Genomic DNA, 24,951 nt, shown 5'->3' with positions numbered 1-24,951 from the left:
GATCAGCTAGTGTTGAATGTTGACCAGCTTGACCTTTGACCTTTGACCCAGCCTATAGAAAGGTGTGCGTCCTCACCGGAAAAAGTTCTGTCCTCTGTCTTTTTTGTTTTTGTTTTGTTTTTATTTGTTTTTTGATTTGCTTTTTTTTTTTTTTTGTTATTTGTTTGTTAATATCACATCACGAGATCATACGGTGGGTTCATCTGTAAAAATTAAATAAATACTAGTTTAAATACTAGTAATAATAACACTACGTGAATATGATGGATATGCATAATCAAAAATATTTTTCAAATGTGATTTTAATCTACCAGGGAGTGTTGAATACTGACCTGCTGACCTTTGACCCAGCCTACAGAAAGGTGTACATACTGACAGGAAAAAGTCAGTTTTTTCTTCTGTTTGTTTCTTTTGTTTTATTTTTGTTTGTTTGTTTGCTTGCTTGGTATTTGCTTATTAATACCTGACCACTATCAACAGATCAAATGGTATGTTCATCTGTAAAACGATGCTAGTTCTACATCAGTATTGTAACAAAATAAAATTGGAGGCAAGAAATTTGTGACATATTTGCTTATAAAAAATGACCAATGACTGTCTCATAAAAGTCACTGATTTAAGTGATTTTAAGATTTAAGTTAATTTAAAAAATATAATACAGCTAATGCATGGATATGGTGAATTACAGAAAAAAAGTGAGAGAGTCTGCTTCTGCGTTCGTGCACTTAGACATTGTTTGTTTGAGTGCAACTAGGCAGCTTGAGACGTAAGAGGCAGGAGAGTATGACAGTTTCCTCATGTGGCATCATGTGGGCAGCAGAGTGGAGTGAGGACAGGAAATGAACCCACAGTTGACCATCATTACTCACCAGAGCCAACTACAGCTCATACGAGGGCTTCCCCTCTCTCTGAGCACTAAATTAAATTCTGCATCTGACGTACAGACACCTCATCCAAGCACATATTTACACTCACCCTGTCACACAAGTCACATCAATACAATATCACAAGCTTTATTCACTCTTCTTTTGAAGCTTTTTTGTTATTGATTTTGATTTTGTCTGTACAGACTCAGCAACATATCAGCACAAACAAGACAAGCCTTTATGTAAAGTCTGATGCAAACTTTTTCGATAAATGCAATAAAGGCTGTCAGCCGGGTACCCGCACCTTTTTATGGTTCAGACAGAATGCCACGTGCCTCAAGAGGGGGCATTCAGGCTGAGGGTACAAGATGCCCTCAGCGAGATGTCTGCTGCTTGAGACGAGGTGTTTTAGCGGAGGAAGCCTCTTCACACACCTCATATTTAAAGCCTCTGTTCAGGTGAACCGTGATCAAGTGAGCACAGTTTGTTCCCAGTACAATGTGAGCAAGATAGCTGTATCCCAAAAATTAAATGAGCACTATTTTGGGTCAGTGATTTTCTAAAACGACAGAGTGTTCATTTGTAGTTTAATGATGACTCTCTGTGCCTTTTAAATGAGACGGGGAGTTCAGTGAGGAGGCTGAGTGCTTCTTGACACGCAGCACGGGTCAATAAAAAGCAAACAAGCCAGAGAGGGAGGTAAGGAAATGTTACATCACAGATTTTCTTTTTTTATTTCATTTTCTATTCGCCAAAGTTGACTTTCAATAAGATGCAGGTTGTCATTTGAAATGATTTTGGCAAGAGGATTATAATGTGAAAAGATATTTTGGTTTAGTGCTCTGTAGATTCAAAGTGGTGACATTAAAAAAAAAAAAAAAAAAACACTAATATATATTTTATATCATAACATTTTCCAGTGAATTATAGTGCAAACAAACTATTTCTCATTTTGCTGAGAACCCTCTGGAAGCCCCTAAAGGACCACCAGGGTGCCTGGAACCCACTTTATAAACCAATAGGGTGGACCAAGGGACCTTGGCAAATATAAAGTAATTTACCTAAGATCTCTAAGTGAATGTCCGGCTTGGTCTGATAGGTCTGTGCTGCTGTTACAGCCCTCACGTCATTTTGTGAGCTGCAAAGAACTCTACTGCCACCTGCTGGACACTGAGGGGATGTATTTGGAAAATTGAAGCTGGACCACTACCACCACCATGTGGCTAAGAAAAGAGGACAATGAAGAAACAACAAATCAAATGCATTGATTTCATACACTCAAACCGGCTGTAGCAGTCACCTTGATGAAACCCCACTTTATCCCTACTTTTATTTCTATTTTTTTTTCTATATTCCTTGTTTATAGTGTTTATATTGCTTTTTGCTATTTATCTGTTTATACTGTTTATAATGTAAATTATGCTTCATATTTTGCCATCCACTTTGCTGCTGTAATGCTTGAAATTTCCCCACTGTGGAAATAACAAAGGAATATCTTATCTTATCTTAACAACAGCATTAAAATAAAAGATACAAATTTACACAAAAAGTATGGAAGAGCAAGGGAGAAGAATTACTGGTTAATGTGAATACAATAAGACAGTGGTAAGCTGGCTGAATTCATGGGCAAACATTAAAATAATTATGTGAAAAATGACCTTACAGGCACAAATTTCAGACAACTAAAGAAAGAGCTCCATTTCCTTGTCACCAAATCCAGTCAGAGAACATGCTGCAGTAAGCCTGAACTGTGCTTCCCAAAATGCAGAGCAAGTAAAAATTCATATTAGCATGTGAGACATAAAAAAAAAAAAATAGTAGTAACAAGTCATCCTTCTCCTTACATTGAACAGGATGTGTCTCCGTTTCCCCCCCAAATTTATTCCCATGCAGCAAATCATAACTTGTCTTTATGGATGGCTATGAAATCAGCTTGGGGCTGTTTCCGTGTTAAGTGAGTTTCTGATGTAAATTAATGAAGCATTTCAACCATATTTCGAAATCTTTCCATCCCTTATAATGAAAACATGCTGCATTTAGCAGGCATATAAAACAGGAGGGGAACAAAGTGCAGAGGTGTTGGTAGAAACTGTCACTCATGCTGGCACTACAAAGAGAATATATTCATCTAACAGCAGAGACACTCTGCGCCCTGCCTTCTTATTGCATTGATCCTCCTGAGCCTTCACAGATTCTTATCAATATGCATATTTTGGTTCAGTGCCAGGAGCAACAGTCCCCTGTTTGTGCTGTCTGACACACAGTCTGACTAATCCTCACTTTTCTGAGGAGCACCTGGAAACCTTTCAGAAACCCCACTTTGGGAAGCACTGACCCAGAGGTTTTGTTTGTCTTATTCCCTTGTGGAGCCACTAGATGTCACACATTCTTTACCACAACCGGAGCCTGCTGATAGTGTCTAGTATACAGTGAAGAATCTGCCCTCTCCTGTGAAGTCTTATCACGCTTTAACGCCTGATAAGCGCTCACTAGCTCTGAAAATGAAGTGCCCTCTAGGCGACATCTTCGCCGAGATTAAAGCCGTGGTTTTTTGAATGAAAACAGTCAGCATCCTCGTCTGGAAATCCGTGCGTCATCGGGACGGCGGCGGTGTGGTGCTGCCTTCTGGTTTCCCTTGTTGTATCAGAGCGACGTGAGGAGGGTCTCACGCCGCAGAAACCCCCTGAAGGATCCGCGTTAATTGAATTCATTAGCCAATCAATCCGTCGCGACCGGCGGCTCAACCCGGATGACCTCTGGAGTGACGCGTCCGTCCAATGAGAGTGCGGTGGGAGCAGCGCCGGAGGAGATGCGCAGCGTTTGTGCAGGTCTCTAGCGCTGTCGTAAAACAAGTCGGAGCAACTCATTCACCTTTAAAGCGATGCCAGGGGTAACCAAGTATAATTTAGTGGATGATGCGCACGATTTGAGGATCCCCATGCACAACGAGGAGGTGTTTCAGCATGGGGTCTGCTTCGAGGCAAAGGTAGGCAACAGATACTTTGAGTATTAGAGGGATGATGCGCACAGGCTGGCAGCCCGGCGCCTCAGAACAGGGGAGGCAGCCTACAAACACACAAGGCAGCGCTTATCCTTCATGCTTTTAACGAAATCGCTCCTACAGTGACTTACAGTGGTAGGCTACTCATCCATGTGTTTACACCCACATTGTACTTTGGGATATTTCGTTTAATTTCTTGGGGTATTTCAAAATAATCCTGTAGTGGCTGTATGTCATTTTGAAGTTAGTGCCAGAAATCACTTGGTGAGCAGTGGCACATTTATTTGCGTTCTGCAATTTTGTACAACCTTCAAAACAAGCCTACCAGCAAAGCCACGGGGAAATTGTTGTCACCAAAAAAAGGAAAAAAAAAAAAAAAGAAAAGAAAAAAAGAAAAGAAAAGAAATGTGGAGCGGAAAATATCTGCCAAGTAACCGGTGACATTAATTGCCTCAAATTGCAAATCTTCCGCTGTTTTCTCTTGCAGTACATCGGCAGTTTGGAGGTGGGTCGTCCGGGCAGCCGAATGGAGATAGTTGCTGCAATGAGGAGAATCAGAGTAAGACGCTTAAATCAGTGACTTTTGAGGAATAAACGATTGAATTGAGAGTCTGTAAACACACAGCACCTCTGACCCAACCCAAGTGAATGGCAAATTAATGATGTGCACACTTATAATGACGTTTATGCAAGTGCTTGATCCCTAATTGATTAAGACACCTCTCTCTCTCTCTCTCTCTCTCTCTCTCTCTCTCTCTCTCTCATGTCTCACTTGTTTATTTACTCATGCATGGTGCTCACTCATGTCAACATCCTCTTTACACACCAACTCAGTGGTCCTTGTGATGATGCCGTACAATAAGCAGATTTAGCAGCATGTCTTTTAGACCACTGTAGGATTTAAAGTAAATCTCTGTTTTGATGGCTGAGGAGAGATGCACCATGAAGCTTTACATGTGATGCCATGAAAGTCAAACACCAGCATCACTTTCGGTGCGGCCAGTGGAGACATGTGACGCCTTGTTTGTCATTAGGTATCACAGCAGTGATACAGAGAAGCACTGTGGAGAGAGGATTTAGCTGCCTTGTCAGCTGTTACATCCAATCTAGCCAAGCAACCAGTGTGTCACTCAGAGGTCAGCCAGATCCCCGATGACACCCAGAAGCGACTTCATCTTGATCCCTCTGGTATAGTGCGGTATAATGGCTATTTGCCACTGGCTGAGGTTTTTAGTGATGCTCTCTTTGAATTTCCTGCTGGCAAAAAAATAATAAATCCAACAAAACATATCATGGAGAAATGAAGAGAAAAATGGCTGATTTTTGCTGTTGATGCAGCTCAGCTTGTCTCACAGTGCATTATGAAGACTTTGCCTTGGTCCCAGGGTCATCAAACAGTTTCTGAACATGAGAGACAGCATGAGCTCAAATGGAAAAATACACCGTACGCAGTGTACCCACATGAATGCAAGGCCTGACAGAGACCTTGATGGTCACAATGTTGAGGCTTGAGCACTTGAATGCAGAATGTCTCTATGCTTAAAAAAAAAAAAAGAAAGAAAGGCATAATGACATGAGCAAATAAGAATAAGGCAGTGACTAAATAATTAAGTAGATAAATGAATACATTTCTAACATCTATAGCTGAAAGCATAGTTTAAAAAACCATGAGATGAAAATCAAAGCACAATAAAAAGAGAATATGTTAAAAGGAAACAAATGATATGTATTGGAAGGAAAGATAACAACCCAATATTATACTGTAAGTGGATAAGAAAAAAACAACACCCATGCAAAGGCTGTGAGTTGTTTTGAACACTGTAACAGCGCTAAGTAAAAAGACTTCAACAAGACTTCACAGTCGCATGGATTTACGGCCAGAGGCATGGTGTGTGTTGGTACATCCTGTAGAGCATTATTTTGCATGGAGGCCGTGTTATTCTGAGTTAGCCTGCATGTGTGTGTGTGTGCTTACGCTCTTGAAAGTGGCACACCACACACCTCCTGCGTTCCGCTTCATCGCCCTCCGCCAGTCTTGGATGGAGATGGATGGCCCTGCTGTCCCGGTTTGCACACGGCGGCATGGAGGTGGCATTTTCCCGGAATGACACCCATACGCCCACACGCAAGGTGGCGCGCACACCTATGCACATTAGAGGCGAGTCATTGTGAATTCACATGCACAAAAACACACACAGATGTGTCCTTCACCTGCGGGGCCACACGGCAGACTTGGGAGCGATGTGAAGAAAACTCCCACACAACAACAAGATACATGGACTGGATGAAAGCGTCGGACAAGGAATATTAAGTAGCAGCGTTTGCCGTGGCCTCTAGTGAGGTGCTGTCATATACTGTAGATCCCAGGCTTAGGGATGAGGCGCTCTGGATTGATCGGGGATAAAGTGAACATATACAATTTGCTATGATCTATTGCTGGCAAGAATTACTGCTTTTCTTTTCTTCCTGTGAGACTGCCTGTGTTTCAGTCTGCAGCGTCAATACGAGCATGAGAATTCAGACTCAATCCTGCTGGAAAAAAAAAAAAAAAAGACAAGATGAAGTTATTTTCACACAAACAAGAGAGAGAAGGACTGCAGGGAAAATATCCAAGCCTCTTATGCAATGTAGGTGACAGCGTGTTCCTGGGGAGGGAGAGAATAGTCCTGATTTCACAGAACGTCATCCAATCAATTAATTATCAGATGCTGGATTCAGTGTGTGTTCAAAGCGAGGCGTGTTTATCTCACATAAATTCTGGTTGTTCTTAGATGTCTTATATCCGGTGTCTCTGCCTACATCGGAGGCAGAGGGTACCATCTCCAACATTAATCATGGAGAGGGATGAAAGTGTCCCACACATGCCTAGCTCCCTCTGGGAACTCTGCCTTTGAAAACTTAAACAGCTCCGAGAGGCAGAAACTGACAGTTACACTCTGCCTTTGGACGACTCTGTGTTTACTCAGTCTTTGATTTCCCTCAAGAAGGAGATAGTCAAAAATATCTCGCTGTCAAAATGCCCGGCCCTCTCCTCTTTTCCAACACACCATGTGTGCTCTCCTAAAGAACGCTGTCTCGCTGCTGCTGATGTGACATTTAATCGCAGCCACATAATGACGGAATGGGTTTGAAGTGACTTACCTTTGGATTACTTCTTTCCAAAGCCTGAATATTAATTTGAATGCTCTTCTCCCTCCACAGTATGAATTCAAACTGAAGAACGTGAAGAAGAAGAAAGTCAACATCGTTGTGTCTACTGATTGCGTCAGAGTGGTGTTGCGGAAGAAGAAAAAGGTAACAGCTGCAAAACTGTAATTGATCCTTTGTCCTTTCTTAAAGTGTTTTGCCGTTTTGAGCCCATGTGTTTTCTCGCTGTGACAGAGAAGAGAGTGGTCGTGGGACGACAGTGCGATCTTAGTGACACAGGACCCCATCTACAGGTCAGACCTCTACCGCTTTAAAGGTGCACTAGGCAAAACTGACAGTCAGCTGCAGTCAGGACCGTTTATAGCAGCGGTAGGCAACCGTGTGCCATGGAGAACCGAGAGCCTGCAGGTTTTCACTCCAACCAAAAACTCCACCAGGTGATTTCACCGATCACCTCACCTTAGAGCAGAGAGGAGGGGCTAATCGGGGAAATCACCAGGTGGAGTTTTTGTTTGGGATGGAAACCTGCAGCCTCTCGGTTCTCCGTGGCACATGGTTGCCCACCCCTGCTTTAGACCGACAAAAACCATGGAATAAACATGTCAGCAATGAGAACCATGTAGACTGAAGGTTTTCAAAGTAGGAGGGGTCTCTTCACGAGGCGCCATACAGTTTCAGGGGGCGTTCAGAACAAGGTTATTATAGTTGAACAAAAATAAACTAAAAACTGAAACTAGGTGCGTAAAATGTTTTAGTTTACTAAAATTAAAATAAAAACTAGACTTTAGAAATACAAAAACGAACTGAAATGATATAGTGTACTTTCAATACTAGCTAAAATAAAACAAAAATATACAAAAAATACCTTTGTTTTAGTCTTTGTCAGTTTGGTCAAGACAAGACACTGAAAAGTGATACTGAAATTAATGAAAACTAAAACTAAACATTTTTAAGCAATAGAAACTAATCTCAAACAAGCAAACACCCTCTGGATAACTAACTGAAGCTAAACCGAATTGACAACAAAAATTAACAACAAAATAAAAATGAAAACTAATAAAAAAAAAAAAAAAAAATACAAAACTAGTACAAAATAGTAATTCTGTCTCAGAGACGAGGTAAAAATTCATGAGGGATTTCTAATAAACTGATTTTTTTTTTATTATTATTATTAGCTGTCAAAATGAGACTGTGCTGTAGAATAAATTACACATCTGTCATTTGAATAAAGACATAGTTTCATTTAGAGATAATTCTGCAGAATTTTACTGTTTTTTTCCTACTTTCCTAGAGTCAGACACACTAATAGATGTCTTTGGAGTCAGCTTTTTTTAAATGTATTTTTTTTGTATTAATGTGCAGTTTGAGCTTATGTTGAACAGCAAAATGAGCCTGACCAGGGACAAAGACTGCAAATTAGCTGAAGCTAGACATCTTATATGCATCACATTTTCCCTTTTTTTGTGGCAATGTTGTATGTATTGCCCCTGTCAAATAAACATTAAAAATAAACAAACAAACAAAAAAAAAAAAATCCCAGACCTTCAGGACCTGTGTGTGGGATCAGGTAGCTGCTATTTGCTCTCAACAGTTGAGATAAAGACAGAGTGTGGGATCCCCTTTTTGCAAGCTTTATTCAAAGGAGGCCCACTTTGAAAACCCCTGACGTGGACGACACCAGCAGATTTCATGCTTACTCCACATTTTTTCATCAGCTCAGCCTGGACGTCCCTCATTTTAATCAAACTTTGGCAGTTTTGCGTAGTGCACCTTTAAATCAAAATGTCCATAGATAATACTAAAACAAGACTTGTGAAATGAAATCCAAACAACCTGCAAAAACCCATGTCCATTGTTTTGTCTCATCAGGATATTCTATGTCTCGCATGACGCCCAAGACTTGAAGATCTTCAGCTATATCGCACGAGAAGGACAGAGCAACATTTTCCGCTGCAATGTGTTCAAGTCTAAGAGAAAGGTAGGGAGAATCTCCATGCTCCATTGAAGGAGCTCATTTGTTGTTACATAGTCGTTATGATTTTACACCCATTGTTAAGAACGATTTATTGTGCGACCGGGGCCGCACACATTAACTTAAGGGACAGTGCTCGTCAGTGAGCTTTACGGTGCAATGCTGGTGGAAATGAAAGGCATGTTCCTCCCTCCCATATCTGCATATCAAGCAGAGCCAATTTTCTACTGTAACAAAGGCAGAGCACCAGTGAGGTTGACTCCCATCCCTTCACCATGGATACCAGACAGACAGTGACTTAGAGAAGCTGAATACTAATCATTCTAGTGGGAAGAGAAAAGAGGAGAGAATTTTTTTTTTTAACTGCGCACCTAATGACATTTTCACAACTGCTTACACCCACCATGCGGCCGGCGACACGGGCAGCGGTGCCTCGCCGCGTCCCCGAGGCTGCAGAGTCTTATCTTGGGATTCCAGACCAAGCATGTGGCTGAGTAGGAGGAGATGGGCCGGCTGATACACAAGATTTGATTTATTTTCATCACGGCTGCGCTGTGGCCCCGCAAGGCTTAGATGTCAGCCCGTTGCATCTACGTGGCCCCTGGTGTGGCCTCGCTCTCTCAGCTTGTCGAAGCCTTGGAGAGCGCCGGAGAGGCGTCGCACATATAGTCACAGCTTAAAATTTGCTTTGGGGTAAATAAAACCAAACTTTGTGGTAAAGGAACAGATCACAAATACAAAAAAAATCTCCCACTTATCCATAATGCAATGTACCCATCCAGATAGTTTCTGTTTGATTTGGCAATTCTTCTCTGCCCTGAATTCATACTCCTCCGGGCGGATCGACACCTTTTGGTGGTGTTCCTCAGCAGGAAATAGTTCCCTATCACACTCTTTGCCCCAGAGGGATGCTGATTATGATGCCTGTCCTTGTCATTGTTTTTGGGAGGCACTGTTGCTGTTGATTTTTTCACATATAATTTTTTGACAGCTCTACCAACAAATACCCATCCAGCCAAATTATATTAAGTGAAGTGAAGGGAGACAGGGACAGTCATGACAGACCGGAAATTTCACCGAATCACACTGAAACTATCCGGATAGGTAGATAGAAAAAAGGGATTTGTGGGAAAATAGCTTTTTTAAAAAAATATTTTTGGTAAACTGTTCCTTTAATGATGTTGATGTAATAAGTAATTAATAATAAGATGATTTTTGGGTTAGTCTTGTGTTATTTTGGCTATTCCTCATTCAGCTTTTACGACAGGTGAAAACATATGTTTTAAGCTTGGCTGGCTTTCATCAGCATAACAAGTGATTGCCCTCCACTGCCTCAGCCAAAAAACAGTCAATATATTTTTAAAAGCTTTCTCTGCCCCTCTATTCATGTTTACTGTGAAGGCAAGGACATTGTGAATAATGTTTAATTCCAGTGGATTTATACCGCCGCCATTAACTGGCTGCTCGTGAGCAAAATGAAGCCTTGAAATCTCTGAGGGATGAGTAAGCTCTGCCGCCTCACAGGCTAAATCGCTTCTTTGTGCCCCTTTGTTCACTTTATGAGGCACCAATGCCGAAATATTACCTCAAACAGATGACTGTTTTATTTCTGTAATAATAATTAACTTTATTTGTATAGCAGTTTTCATAACAGAGCCTTTGCACCCAGTAAAACATAAAAAGATAAACAACGCAAGGCCTCACCCGCCTTGATAACATCAGGAATACCAAAGAAGAAAGACAAACGCAAACATGATAAAATAGGCAAAAACAACTAATAGGAATGTAGTTTTGGATAAATGTGTTGCTTTCACTTGATCTCAGTTGGACATACAGAGGTCACCGAGGCTCCTGTCGTTATCCCACATACATTATTAATGTCTGCCTTTCTGGGCTTAATGTGACCTGTAGGAATCTAACAAACATCCGCTGCAGATATTTTCCAAGCTATTACGCTTCAAAGCAGATGAGCTCTCCATCCCCATTTTTAGTGGCATTCAGTGTTCTTGAAATCAATAAATATGATATTCCTGATTTTTATGCTCAAGACAGAACTAATAGCAAATCAACCATCAGCACTCAAACTGATTTAATGCATATTATCCACAGTTTGTAATATGTTTGCCCTTAAAATGGATACATAAACTTAACCTGGTATCAAGATTAATTTGGATCGATTTAAAATCCTAATTTAAGATTAATTTAGCAATTTAGCACACTTATCGTCATACCCTAAGCCCCAAAACAGATTGAAATTTAGCCTTTTTTTGTGTGTGTGAAAATGCTCCAGTGGTTCATATCGACCAATTCTCTCTGTCAGAAGAAGTCAAGAGGCGAGTGTGTGACAGACACCCTGCTCTAAAATGGAATTATTTTCTTGTTGAAATTGTAGTGTTCCCACTTTAAGAACCAGAAAATAATGTTTGAGTTATTACGGCTGAATTACGCCGTCTGTGATGGATGACCGACATCTCTAATACACACAAATACAGACACACACACACACACACACGCACGCACGCACGCACGCAGAGAGCTCCACACCACCTATAATTACAACAGAATTGTTTTGTTCACTCCCACTACCGTCAAAGTTGCCTGTCTCCAAAATAGCCTAATCCATCAGCCTGACAGCAGCATCTAGTGTATGCAGAGTGGATGGGAAAGGGCAAGCAGCTTGGATTCTGTGCCATCAATATTTACTATTAATAATTTACCTGTAATGTGTCTCTACCTGCCCTTCTGTTTGCTCTGTCTTCCCTACATCCACCGTTATCTCCCTGTTTCTTTGAGTGTGTTTTTCGTCTTTCCGCTCATTATGTGATCTATGCCCCCCCCACACACACATTCAAACACACACACTGTCTATCTACTTCTACTTTGTTCCTTTTTGACTCCTTTGACACCCTTCTTCTTCCCTTGCCCTTCCCCTTCGCTTCATTTTTGCACCCTCACTGTGCTCCTGCTTTTACACTCCCCCGCCCTCCTCACTTGTACCCAACACGTACACACACACACACACACACACACACACACACACACATGCACACACACGCCTCCCCCTTCTCTCTCCCAGTCTCAGGCAATAAGGATCGTGCGGACAGTGGGTCAGGCGTTCGATGTGTGTCACCAGCTGACCCTGCAGCAGAGATCTGACGACCAGGAGGATGGGGAGGGGAATACAGAGGAGTCGCAGGCAGCACCAGGTGACTCACGCCTACACACACACACATTTCCACACCCATTCCCCTCCCTCTCGACATCCTCACTCACACACACGCACACACAAACTCAGCCACCCCTTTTTGTCCTCTCACACACCAACACACACAAACTCCCCCAGCCTTCTCTGTCCCTCTCGCACAAGCATGCCACGGTGAACACCTGCTGAAACCCACGGTGACACGCTTGCACATCTCTTAAGAAAACATGTCATTATCTGCCGCTGATTGTTTCTAGCAGCCTGCCACGCTGCTGCAGCGTAACCGTTCTGGTGTGTCGTGCAAGCCCTTGATCAAAGACCTCTGCATGGGCTCGTGCCAGCTCTGCGCCTGCTGCCGCCTCTGCCTGCAGAAATGTTGCACTATAATCCTTACGGTGATGAGAGAGCATGAAAATCTCCCCTGTATATCTGCCCTCGCCACAGCTAAGAAGAGGTTTGCGCTGTCAGAGGAGACCGACCTTGAAGCCACCACAGAGGAGAGCATCGACTGCATCTCTTCGTCAGACCTGGAGCGGGGCAAACGGGACGAAGCCCTCGGTGATGATGGGAAGGTAATGTATGCAGACCTTCACACACTCCTGGTTCATTCCAGTGTCACTCCTGCAAAGTCCTGCTCCTCTGTCTTTAACTCCCACTGAAAGATAGGAAATGTTATAAACCCTGGGGAGATGAAGCAAGACCTTTGCATAAGTTACACGTTGCAGTGTAACTTGGATAGTTTTGGCACTAGAAGAGAATAGAGCTGAACTGAATAGAATCAGAGTGGCTTTAATATCAGCAAGAACTGACATGACATGTGCATGGAGTAGTACATAGAACAATAAAATAATTGCTTTCATATTCATTTTCATACTCATTGTTTGCTAAAATGGTGCATTTAAGGGATTACCTCTGTGTCTGCAGTGTCATGTACTTTTGGTCTGAAGTCATAGAACTGAGAGAGAATACAAGAGAATCTTTACTGTAAATAATACATTAAAGTGTCAGCGACAGAAGACACAGAGCATATAGAACATGCAGGCAAAGTCCAAGTAACATATCTGACCCTCATCTACCCTTGAAATGAGAAATTTGCATGCATATGCCTAGACATGTTATACATGCCTTAATGCACCAGTGCAATAAATAAACAAACTATCGAAAAAAGAGGGAAAAAATCAGTCAATCAATAAGAACTTGAACCAGAGGAGACATTCATTTGGGATCATTTTACTTGGACTGTACAGCCTAGTATCTGCAGGGACATATGACAGGTTGATATGAAGTTGATCTATATTGACTCAGGTGTGAAGCTGGGCTGATGCAAGGTTGTGGACAGTGATCGCTCCTGTTTCTACCACCAAGTCTGCCATACCAAAATGTGAAATTCTCCACAAGACTTACTATACTATTTCTAAAACATCTTTACCCACAGAGGTACTAGTTAAAACGTGTTAAAATGTGTAAACAAGCAACACCAGATTTAGCGTGAAGCTCTGGATCAGCAGCTGAGCCGAACCACCCTACACTAAAAAAAAAAAAAAAAGAAAAGAAAAAGAAAAAAAAAATCATACTTCATAACTCTTTATGGATCCTGTAACTTAACTTCAACTAATGCATTAAAGAAGTGTCACTGATTATGCATGATAGCTAAATATATATAAAATAGTCTGCAGACATCCCATAAATAATTTATCAGATTAATAACATGTTTGCATTTACATGCGTTTTTAAATTCCTAAAGCAGCAGCATCTGAGAAACAGCTTCAGCTCTCCGTATTTCGAGATTTCTTTTAAAGATTTTAGAAGAAGTACGATCTAAATATTCAAAAAAAAAAATGTTACGTAAACAAACATTTCAGGGAGGCTTTTGCCCCGCGGAGGTGCATGATGAAAGTGTGGCCTCATAAGGAGCCGCATGAAGATCAATCAACGCCACTGACGGCTATAGCGAGCGACCGGTTTTGTAAGGGGCTGTTTGTGGAGAAATATTCAATGGGGCTGTTCAATATTGATGTGATCGTATTGGTTTATTGATGAAAACACAGTTCGAGATTCTCCACAGAGCTGCTGCACGAGCCCTGAGTTGTCAAACAAGCAGCTATCTGCCTTTTTCCCTGGCAGCTTCATTACAACAAGAGCAGCTCTGCCGTTGTGCTGCCACAGAGTGGATCGCTATGAGTCAGTGGATATTAGACCTAATTAGATGGTTTATATTTATTTATTTATATTCTTACATATTTACAGATTCAATCCAGTATATACTAGAGGTGGAACAGTGAATTGATAATGCGTTATGTCACGATACTTCCTTATGTGAGGTGTTATCATTTATGCGAAGTATTGATATTTGGGTTTTCAGCTTTATTTGCACAGATGTCCCTTTAATTTGCTATGAGGCGTCTTTGTTCCCTGTCTTTAGATATTTTAAGTGAATTTTTTCTTTTATATACATGTTGCAGTCGCTATACAGATTAAAACACTGAAAAACACCATTGATAACTGGAAAATTAGGTGGCACTTTACAATAAGACTACCCTTAGAAAAGGTTTATAAATGGTTTATAATCAGGTTATTAATGAGGTTGTAAACACTATAAATCATTAATGAGCAATTAAACTGATTTTCACAAATTGATGGGGATGCCAAGGATGACTGACTGATAAAGGGACAAGATAAACTAAGCAGCTAGCAAGAGCTGAGATTTCAGAGATTTTAGATGTATGAAAGCTGTTTTACAACTTGTTTATAAAGATTTATTAATGATTTATAAAGTGTTTGCAACCTAAATGATAAATTATAAACCACTCATACTCTCTGTACCCTCTCTCTATGTTAAACTAACACGAAATGCTGCCCAGAGGAACCAAACCACTGGACATACAGAGGTGAAAATGGTCTTGACTTAGTCTGGGTAAATTGGACAAGGGTATTTTTCCCAAAGCATTGGAGTATTCCTTTAAGCTGAAGGTCAGGTAAAGTCACTCCTGTTCACTGTCTACAAGCAGCACCACTGACAACAGAGTCAACCCCCCTGATGGTCCATCTCAGATATGACAGATAAGCTCCGTGCTTTACTCTCTGGTGGGATTTCTCTGTCCGCAGCACTCCAGTATAATTGCGTCAGCTGCAATTCGTGTAAGGCCACATCATCTGATAGCAGCCTGTCTGGTTCAATCTATAGACCTATTTATAGAGCCCATCGATCCACCGAGTCTCCAAAAGCACCTCTCATCCTGCCTCATCCTATAGCCATGTCCTGGTTTTGAAATTAAACACATGCTGGCCTGCGTTTGACAGTGTAATTGGCATTTGTATGCCATGCCTCACATGTGCATTCACAAAAAAAAAACAGTATGACTGACATATCCTGCTCATGTAGAGCTGTTGCATGGATCATAAATCATCAAAGTGCCCACCTCTTTTCAACCTCCTGATCATGTCAAACGTGTATCCCTCAGACATTAAAGGATCACTAAGAAGCCTAATTTTTACTAGAGCAAAATGGTTCACATGGTAAAAATGATGGTGTGCATTTTACATGAGAAAAATATTTGAAGTGCTTTGTTAGTTTAGGATGAGCTACTTTATTCTACATAGTGTAGGTCCTTGTGTAGGCAACAAACGCAGCATTGCTCCCTTCCATGTTGACGTGAAAAACTGTAGGACTGTAGAAGAGGAGGAGCTTCACACCAGCAGTGACAAAATCAGAATTTGCTGTTACAGAGCAGTGAAGCATAAACATTAGTATCAAGATAATATCAATATGAGTACCACTGAGTATCAAAGAGACTGGTCCTGCAGACCTGGGGAGGAGGATGCACTGACACATGGTGATACCAGGAGAATAGAAAAAAAGAAACTTAAAAATTGTCCATTGCTCTTTTAATATTACGCTAGACGTGACAACAACATGACAAGTGATGTAACATAAATGTTACATGGTATCACTTAAAACAATTTAACACACACGTACGAGCTGATTGTCCTGCTTATACCATGGTCATTTGCCGGCAATATAAAGGAAAGAGGAGGAAACAATGCTAAAAAAAAAAAAAATTCCACTGGTGTGTTTTCCTTCCTCCTTGTTAGTTTTTCAAGTCGATAACTCAGCTGTGGTAACAAGTACGTTTTGACAGCTCTGCTTTTTATTGTTGCTATGGTTACAAGTCGGTAACGGTAGTTACAAGTTGAATTTAGAGCGGCAATTAAACTTGAGCCGAAATACAAGTGCAATACATGGTTTTAACGCTCACCTGCAGGCCAATCAGAAAATGCATTCACCCAGATCATGTTATAACTCTCTGTATTATATATTTTATAGTTGGAGTAGAGGAAAAGAGGGGGGGCGGGCAACATTCAAACTTCTTATTCCCATTCCTTATGATGAAATGTAAATCATGTCAGCTATCTAAAACACCAGAAGTGGAATGTCAGATTCAGATGTCAGTCCCTCTAAATGCAAGAGTTTCTATGTAGGTTCACCATTTTGCACCAGTGTTCAATAATCATAACAGAAGAAATCCGTCAATGAAGAGGAAGAGAATTTCTCAATAGGCCGTAATGCAAATCAGTGTCAACTTGCATCTATGTGCAAAACAGCACCAGTTACCGGCTTTTTGCAGTTTAAGCAGCAGGGAACAGCACATGTCAGCATTGCTGTGTTTTCAGTCTCACTTTTTTTTTTTTTTTTTTTTTGGCGTGGGAAAATTTACAGTGCTATGGCTGTTGTTGGCACCTTCATGTGAACTACTGTACTCTCTCTGGGGATTGTCATTGTGGGAACTGTAGGAAATCACCTAAAGCAGACGAGGCAGACTGAGGCAGGGTGTGTGCACCAAAAACATAAATTGCATCACTTCACATCTCAAACCCCTGAAATTAATGGAACATCACACATTGCTGATATATAACAATCATACAGAGTTTGTGTAACAGGATCTGAGGGAGGATTTCTCTGTCAAAGCGGACCGCGCCTTTGCTGTCAGGGCACCTGGCTTTTGAAGTGCCTTCCCCGAGGAGCTCAGGCTGGCAGGGCTAACGCCATCACCTCTGAAGACGTGTTTCCACAGACTTGCTTTCATCTCGTCTTGTTTTTCTTTCCACCACCGCTCCACTATTTTGATTTGTTTGTGTCCCAGCCCAAGCCCTATGGCTGCGCCTTGGTTTTGCTGTGCTCCTCTTCTTTTCTAGTCTTGCTTCTGTCTTTTGTTTAACCCCTGAAAACTTGATTTTCCCTTAAATCCCCCTTAAAACTATCTTCAAAGCAAGGAAAGACCCTTTTCCCCCAAATTGTACAATAATTTCATCCCAGATTTCACTGAAGCTGATCAGAAAATATCTATACGCCTTGTGTATCATTTTATACACATCTCTGTAAATCAGCAGGACATATCTGGTGTCTTCAGAAGCCTTGTTATCTCCACTAGAATATTTTTTAAGGTAATTGAAGTTAAAGTGAAGTTCTGTGGGTTTGAACAAAGCTCAGCTGCACAGCATGCATTTGTACTCAAAGATGTGACTGGCAGGCACTACCAGGTGAATCTGATTAAAGTGCTAATCCAAGTGATTCTTGTTTTTGTGATGTTGGAAAAGTCTGTCATAATGAGCTTTCATTGCTGAGGTGTTTTTTTTTTTTGTTTGTTTTTTTTACTGCGTTTCACCGTGCCCAGTACTGTGACATCTCTCAGTTTGAATTTTCTGTTGCTGAGCTTGTAGTTTCTGGAGGTGGTGTTCTTTTCTTTGCCTGTTCAGCCGTGGTGGTTATCTCTACTAACCTCCCTGTTCCTCTTCTGGTTATTTCAAACAAAACACTGTTGTACTGTTGTTGCTGCTGCATCAGAAGACTCATCGCTTTCTCTACACCTCAGGATTTTTCTGTGTGATGCTAGATGTTTTGAACAGCATGCTCAAAGGCTCTCAGGAACTGGCTAGATTGAATCACTGTCACGGAGCTATTCAATTTTTGATTTTAAAAGTGGGAAATGGAGATGGGCCTGACATTTTCAGCAGCCTATTGAAAACCTTTTTTTAGCTTTTGGTCATGACAAATAATTGTCATAGTGAATGTGAAGTGAAAGTGAATGTAGTAAAAATAGCAGTGTTTATTGTTTCACTTTTGAAATGAATAAAAAATATTCATTTCAAAACACACACACACACACACACACACACACAGAGCTACGAGGTGTGATTGGAATTGTGTCACAAGAGAAAACGTTGATTTGTGAAAGGTCCTGGTGTTTCTCATGCTTGTTTCCTCTTACCTCCGGCCCAGGCCTCCAGTGACCCGTCCCTCCTGCTGGGCTCGCCCATCCTCGGTGCCCCTGTGTTGGAGCGGTTGGCGGCGGAGTCGCCCTGCTCTGCAGAGCACCAGGTCCAGCTGCTCCAGAGACAGCTGCAGCAGCAGGAGCAGCAGGCGCAGGCAGCCTCAGCACAGGTACTGAGGACCCAGGCACAGGGGGCACGGTGTTTTCAGGATTTTGTTAAAACAGAAAAAAATATATACATAACACACCTAAAATAGATCCAAACAGTATGATATACTGTGCGTATATCATACCAAAGTGAAAATGAACAGTATTTAAAGTCTGTTAATTTGCTGAGTGCTTGACAGCCTCAGGCACAACTGCAGCTTTTCCCCTGCAGAATTACAGTGTACATTCAAGTACTTTAATTAAAACACCAAAAAAAAAAAAAAAACCTTCTGTCTTGGTTGGCACAAAAATTTCAGAAACAGAAGGAATTAATAAAACGAAAATCAAAGAAGAAGGTGGAGAAAAGCCCAGGAGGCACAGTTTTCCTCTAACTTGGACACTAATGAGAAATGCACTATTTCCATTTTCAATCAGTGCTGTGTTAAACAGGGTATAGTGGAGATTGAGGCAAACTTCTTTTTTTTTTTAGCTCATTAAATCCACACCTCTCTCATATCTCCAGACTTTTTTTTTTTTTTTTTTTTTTTTTTTTTGAAACAGTTTCATTTCCTATCAAATATGTCTGGGCCCTGATTCAAGGCCCTTGAAGATGAATCAAAGCTTTGTGAAAGTATATTTCTGGCTCTTTTTGGCCAGTTTCACTCACAGAATTTTTCCTCCCAGTGGATATATTGGCTCTGCCACTTCTGCAGCAGTGGCCTCTGCAGAAAACAAAGCCTTTCCTCAGAGTAATCACTGGATTAAAGAGTGATTCCTTTGAGCTAATGAGCTCCAAACTCAAAGTGTCCTTAATTAGCAGACTCTGAGCTACACAGTGGACTTTAACGAGCTATTGTAATGTGGAGGAATGAAATTGCATTGTGGAATCATTCGGTCTTTGAGGATCGGCTTGATTTGTGCAGCTGTGTCTACCCAGCAAAATGTCAGTGTGGGTAGTGTGTGTGACTTTTAATGAAACTCAAGCTGTGCATCTTCCCTCAATTCATGAATTCCACATGGTCGAGATATTTTTTGCCACAGCCATATTTTTGTCATATATTTGCTCACATCTGTTTTTATCTGTAAGTGCGCATATGTACAGCTGTGTGGTAAAACTGTATTTGTGCATGTGTGTTTCCCTTCCCAGGTGCACGTGCTCCAGGAGCAGCTGTCAGTGGAGGTGTGTGCGCGGACCGAAGCGCAGGCCAGGGTGCAGAGGCTGCTGCAGCAGAACACCGACCTGCTGCAACACATTTCCCTGCTGGTCAAACAGATCCAGGAGCTGGAGCTCAAAGCTGCAGGACAGTTAACCTCCAGTGGGTTTCAGTCTACTTGTATCTACCACTTTGATTTCCCATTATGCTTTTGTTGTGTTTACCTCTACCTTGAATCTTCTTCTTATCATCAGTGATGGGAATTACTGCTCTTTGACGGAAATTGGCTTTTTTTATAGCCTGGCTCTTTTGAATGATTTGATATTTTTGATTTGCAAATATTGCACTCAACTTTATCACAGCCTTCATTGGTAAAGTGCATCCATATGCTGCTGTGTTTTTGAGTTTGGCTCATTGTCTTTATGTTTTTTGTTTGTTTTTTTGTCTTTTTTTTTTTTTTTTTTTTGGTCATCTACCTCTGACGATGCTATCCTACCCAGTTTCCTGGTAGAACCTGCCTCTACTCTGCCTTTGATTGGCTAGTACTTGTTGCCACTCCTTGCCTCCATTGGCTTAGGCTGGTTAAGGTTATGGTTAGGGAGGGATTAAGGTTATGATTAGCCAATCAGAGCCAGACTAGGGGCGGGTCTTGTGACAGTTCTTCACTTCATGTACAAGGGCTGTGTAATTTGCGCACAGCGATAAAAAGGATGTCTCATTTATGATCCCCCATTGTCCTTACCAGAGGGCCAATCAAAAGAACCAGATCATTCACAAATGTAACATTACTAATTATCACCCATAATCCTCTAGTCATGTTCAACACATTTTCCTCCTCTTGGTTTGCTCCTTTGTAATCGTCCCTTCCTCCCTTTGTCTCTTTTTCTCTTTATCACTTTCTTTCCTCTTCTGTGTCCTCTATCTTTGTCGTTCCCTTTCCTATCCTATCCGATCTTGGCACCACGACATTAATTATCCCAGACTAGACCTCTCAGAGGATTCAGCGCTGCTCTCTTGTCTCCCCTCCCTCCATGTAGCCACTGGCAATGCGCTGCCATGTGGTCATGAATTATCAAAGTCTGACATTAGAGCAGGTCAGCAGAGATGCCATCCTGCTCCCTCTAATCTCATCTTTTGTGCTCAGACCTTCCTTTCCCCACATTTTATATCTATGCATTTATATGTGCTCTAACAGCTAATCATCTCTATTCTTTGTTTCTTTGTGCCTGTCTTTCTCCCTAAACATCTCTCTGTCTCTCTCTCTGTCTTTCTCTTTCAGTGGGGTCCCAGGACAGTCTTTTGGAGATCACTTTCCGTGCCAAGCCTCCCAGCATGCCCCTTACCCCCTCTTCATCCTCGGTGACCCTGCCTGCTCAGCTCCAGCCCCAGATAAGTGACAGCGTCTGGGTCTCCGCTCTCCCCGGAGCCTCCTCTCCCGGCACAGTGGGCACCGACACCAGCACCCTCAGCCTCAGCAGCAGCGGGGTTCGGCTCGAGTGCTTCCGCTTCTCCTCTCGCGGGCCGGAGAGCCAGGACCCGGGCCAGGACCCAGGGGAGACTCCCAGCGACGGCGGCCCAGATGAGAGCTCGCTGATGGGGGAGCAGGTCCTGGGAGCCCTGGAGCTGCTCCGCTTCAGGGAGTCGGGGATCGGGTCTGAATATGAGTCGAACACGGACGAGAGCGATGACCGGGACAGCTGGGGGCAGGGTGAGGGCGGGGGGGCGGAGGGTGCCGCTCGGCTTTTGAACGTGCTGAACATAGAGAGCCCGTCGGACTGCTTAGGGGATGAGATGGCTGTGTAGTGGTGCCTTTAAGGCTGCACTTGGCAACTTTTTGCACTTTAGTGGCCATCGGGAGACAACACGTTTAAACTTGATTACCCAGAAATCCTACAATGTGACATCAGTAAAGTGCACATTCCTGGGACCGAAACGTCCTCTTCTTAGTGGCTGGTGGGGATGCATGTGCTGAACGGTGTTGGGAGTATTTTATCGTAACCAGCAACATAACTAGTAATCGTGATTCTTTTATTGGCGCAAAAACAGCTCAGCCAATAAATGCAATTGGTGACGAAGACAGCCTTAAAGCAAAACTGGGCTGCTAATCCAGAATACTGTGCTTCTACTCTCCATTCACTTCTATTGTGCAGAAAAACAGGCCCCAGAATAACACTTTTAGTGCATCAGTGAATGTGAACAAAGTGGATTATGCCAATATATTGTACAACAAATCCCGGTTCCCATTTTTTTCATTTAATTACAATTATTTGTGAAAGTACTATTGGGGCATTAAAGCATTAAAACATTATTTCCTGCAGACACTACCTGCCGGATCTACTTTCCAATTCATTTAATTTACTCAAGAAATGGATGCCAGGATTTGTAGTTTGTATTTTGTTATGTTTCGTTTTTGTTTTGTCCCTACCTGTACACCGAGAAGATTTCCCACCAGTGGCCATACATGACATTTGGGTAAATAGGTGAACTCTACATCATCTCTCTGTTCCTCTTCTCCAGAGGCCCCAGTTTGTGATATAGGCTGATAAAATGTGTATTTTTATATATAAATGTTGCCCTGTGCAGCTTTAAACAAACCACCGACTGCCAAATAGTACAAACCACTGTGGTGTTTCTCGCTCTGCTCTTCTTGCTCTGAAAATCTCTGCTGTCCGCATCTCAGCTGATTGTTATACGCAGTACATGTGTTATATATATTGTGTGTGTGTGCGTGTGTATGTGTGTGTGTACTGTATGTTGATGGTCTCTGTATATTACACAAGTTTGGTTTTCTCTGTGTTCTCAGAGCCCTCTGCTCCCTGACTTGGTGCCATCCCTACTCGCTGGGCTTGTCACACTGTGGCTGTGTTTATGGGTTTGTGACACACTTCCAGCATGGACAGTAACCTCTGTTGTTTTCTAATGAAGGACCGTGGAGTAAAAAAGTACTGTACAAGTAAACTTAGTATTTATGGATATGTTTTGAGTGTAAAGATTCAAATCTTGTGCTTGCTATGACATTTACTCTGTAATTGTAAATGGGTTTTAAAAATGAGCATGTGTTATCTCACACTGTTTTTTTCCCCTTTGCAACATAATGTAAATAGTTTATTCACATAACATAAGCTGAGCAGAAAATATTACGCATGAGTTTTATGCATACTAGAGTCCTTCCATTTTATATCATAAAACCACATTCTCTGATTTGTCTAAAGGGCACTTTTGCGTCTCAGAGGTGAAGATTGTACTGTTTGCAGGTGCTACTCGCTTGTTTCTGCACCTTACAAATGTAGCTATCTTTATGATTATACTGTACTGCTGCAGTGGCATGCTGCTGCACTGTTGCTTCACTCTTATGAATTTTTTTTTTTTTTTTTTTTTTGGGAAATCTTTCCAGCATTATCAGTGCTGCAGAGACGCAGCTTTAGGGGATTTCTGCACTAGCTATCAGTGTGTGTCAGTGCAGCTGCCTGCCTTCAGTAAGAGCTGCTCGTTCCTTCATATTCTAATGGCCAGCTGTCGCACCAGCTCCACCACGCTGACAGCGGGCCAACTCTTTGAATCACTGTATTGGAGGCATATTTTGAGCTCTTTCCAAAATCAATAAATCGCTTCCCTTCTCCCTGTCTCACCTTCTCTTTCCCCCATTCTTACCTGACTCTGTCTTTCCCTGTTTTTGCCTTTTTACCCGGCTCATTACCTCTCTGACCTTCTCTCACTTTCCCTCACTCGCAGTCACGATCCATCTGTTGTATTCATCTATCTGCGTCTATCTCTCTGTCTCTGACATTTCTTTTCAAGGTTATGCCTGTTCATGTGAAGTGTGCTGAAAATGAAAGTGCACTTAGTTCGATGTTTCTCCCTGTGGAATTAAATGCCCTTTCTAAAATGCCGTGTGCGTTATGTTCAATACAGTCGCTGCATTTTGTGCAGTCGTGGATCACAAATTGCTTGCACAACAGTTGCTGAAATGTAGCCGTCGCTGATTAAAGTTGAAGCATGTTGTTAATCGTCATAATAAGCAGTGCCGTTCTTCCACCCAGTCCCTGGCAGTGCCACTGGCTGACCTTTTGAAAATGTTTTCCTCGTTGGTATTTATAACTAGTTTAGGAAATAGGCTGTGTGTGTGTGTGTGTGTGTGTGTGTGTGTGTGTGTGTGTGTGTGTGTGTGTGTGAGTGAGTGTGCTGAAGGTCTTTTATAAAGGTGATGGCTCTGTGGTATTGTTAGAAGGACAACAGCTCTGGTCTTTAAACAGGGTCAGCTCCCATTAGGCTCAGTGTGCGGCCAGCAGTGCCTTGATGTTGTAGCACTGCAGATGAACCACAAAAATGTGAGGAACATCAGCCATTACCCACCCACCTCCAGCCACGACACCCTGCGGCTCGAGGAGTGCAGGCGCTGACACAGATAGTGGGCGGCCTCTAGGACACTGCCTCTGCTTTCATTTACTTGATTATGGAGGAATAATGGACTGAGGCTTCACTTTATTCACTACCTCTTGAATCTATACCAATATTTCCCTTTATTATTCCCAGGCACATTGAACTGTGAACTGGTGCTTCACTGTATGTGTAGTTTAAAATTACATCCCTGGATTCTTTTTGTCTTTTTATAACAGCTACTGGTATTCATCCTCCCACCTTCCATTCAGTCTGCTTTATATATTAGTCACCACTCACATATAAACACACCAGTTTATCTGTTTTAATGCTCATGCAGGCGTCGTATTCTAGAAAACAACAAATGCACCTGTGAGACGCCAGAACTTGACCACATGTGTCCTGTATCCATGAGAACCTGAGAGATAAACTGTAGAAACATTTGCGATGACTAATGGATCTTTTCATCGCTCTCGGACTCTCTTCCCAAAGAATAATTGATGCAGATGCACCTCTGCTGCCGCATTATGGTGAATTATATTACTAAGAGACGGTCTGACGTCGTGATCACAGAAAAAATGACATTCCTCCCCTCACACAAATCAAGTTTATCTCACCGTTTGTGCCATTAAGCAGTGTTTTCTTTTTAAACATCTTTTGATACAGCCGATTTGTGGTCAGTGTCAAGGTTCCCACGGGCGTCGAAATCCTTGAAAGCTTATGAGGAAATTCAAAGAAGAAAGTTTGAAAATCTGAAAATGCAGGAATGGCCTAGAGCGCTTAATTTTAAAACACAACACCTAAGTTCATTAATAT

The 24,951-nt window shown here is 42.0% G+C and overlaps 1 protein-coding gene and 1 long non-coding RNA gene across 4 annotated transcripts; one reads left to right on the top strand and one right to left on the bottom strand.

Moving 5' to 3' along the window:
- Positions 1-3,271: 3,271 nt before the first annotated feature.
- Positions 3,272-21,976, top strand: LOC115375756 (carboxyl-terminal PDZ ligand of neuronal nitric oxide synthase protein). Of its 2 annotated transcripts, XM_030075287.1 has the most exons (10): positions 3,272-3,852; positions 4,355-4,426; positions 7,069-7,161; positions 7,249-7,307; positions 8,884-8,992; positions 12,063-12,192; positions 12,633-12,760; positions 18,466-18,627; positions 19,752-19,920; positions 21,038-21,976. In XM_030075287.1, the coding sequence occupies exons 1-10, from the start codon at positions 3,748-3,750 to the stop codon at positions 21,559-21,561; spliced, it is 1,551 nt and encodes a 516-aa protein (XP_029931147.1). In that variant the 5' UTR covers positions 3,272-3,747; the 3' UTR covers positions 21,562-21,976. The 2 variants fall into 2 exon arrangements, with proteins under 2 accessions (XP_029931147.1, XP_029931148.1); XM_030075288.1 differs by lacking the exons at positions 3,272-3,852; positions 4,355-4,426 and adding an exon at positions 6,411-6,494.
- LOC115375757 (uncharacterized) lies at positions 12,178-19,433 on the bottom strand. Of its 2 annotated transcripts, XR_003929745.1 has the most exons (4): positions 19,272-19,433; positions 18,455-18,630; positions 13,099-13,143; positions 12,178-12,843 (listed from the first exon to the last, which is right to left on the bottom strand). It is a non-coding gene; the product is annotated as an uncharacterized LOC115375757 (long non-coding RNA). The 2 variants fall into 2 exon arrangements; XR_003929744.1 differs by lacking the exon at positions 13,099-13,143.
- Positions 21,977-24,951: the final 2,975 nt, after the last annotated feature.

Source organism: Myripristis murdjan, chromosome 17 (assembly GCF_902150065.1).
Source record: "Myripristis murdjan chromosome 17, fMyrMur1.1, whole genome shotgun sequence".
Classification (NCBI taxonomy): domain Eukaryota; kingdom Metazoa; phylum Chordata; class Actinopteri; order Holocentriformes; family Holocentridae; genus Myripristis; species Myripristis murdjan.
Note: the sequence above shows the minus strand (reverse complement) of the source record. Positions and strands in the feature narration are given on the sequence as shown.

Coding starts and splice junctions, on each gene's coding strand:
- LOC115375756 (XM_030075287.1), top strand. CDS start 3,748: ATGCCAGGGGTAACCAAGTATAATTTAGTGGATGATGCGCACGATTTG. Junction 7,162..7,248: donor TGTTGCGGAAGAAGAAAAAG/GTAACAGCTGCA, acceptor TCGCTGTGACAG/AGAAGAGAGTGGTCGTGGGA. Junction 18,628..19,751: donor CGCAGGCAGCCTCAGCACAG/GTACTGAGGACC, acceptor TTCCCTTCCCAG/GTGCACGTGCTCCAGGAGCA.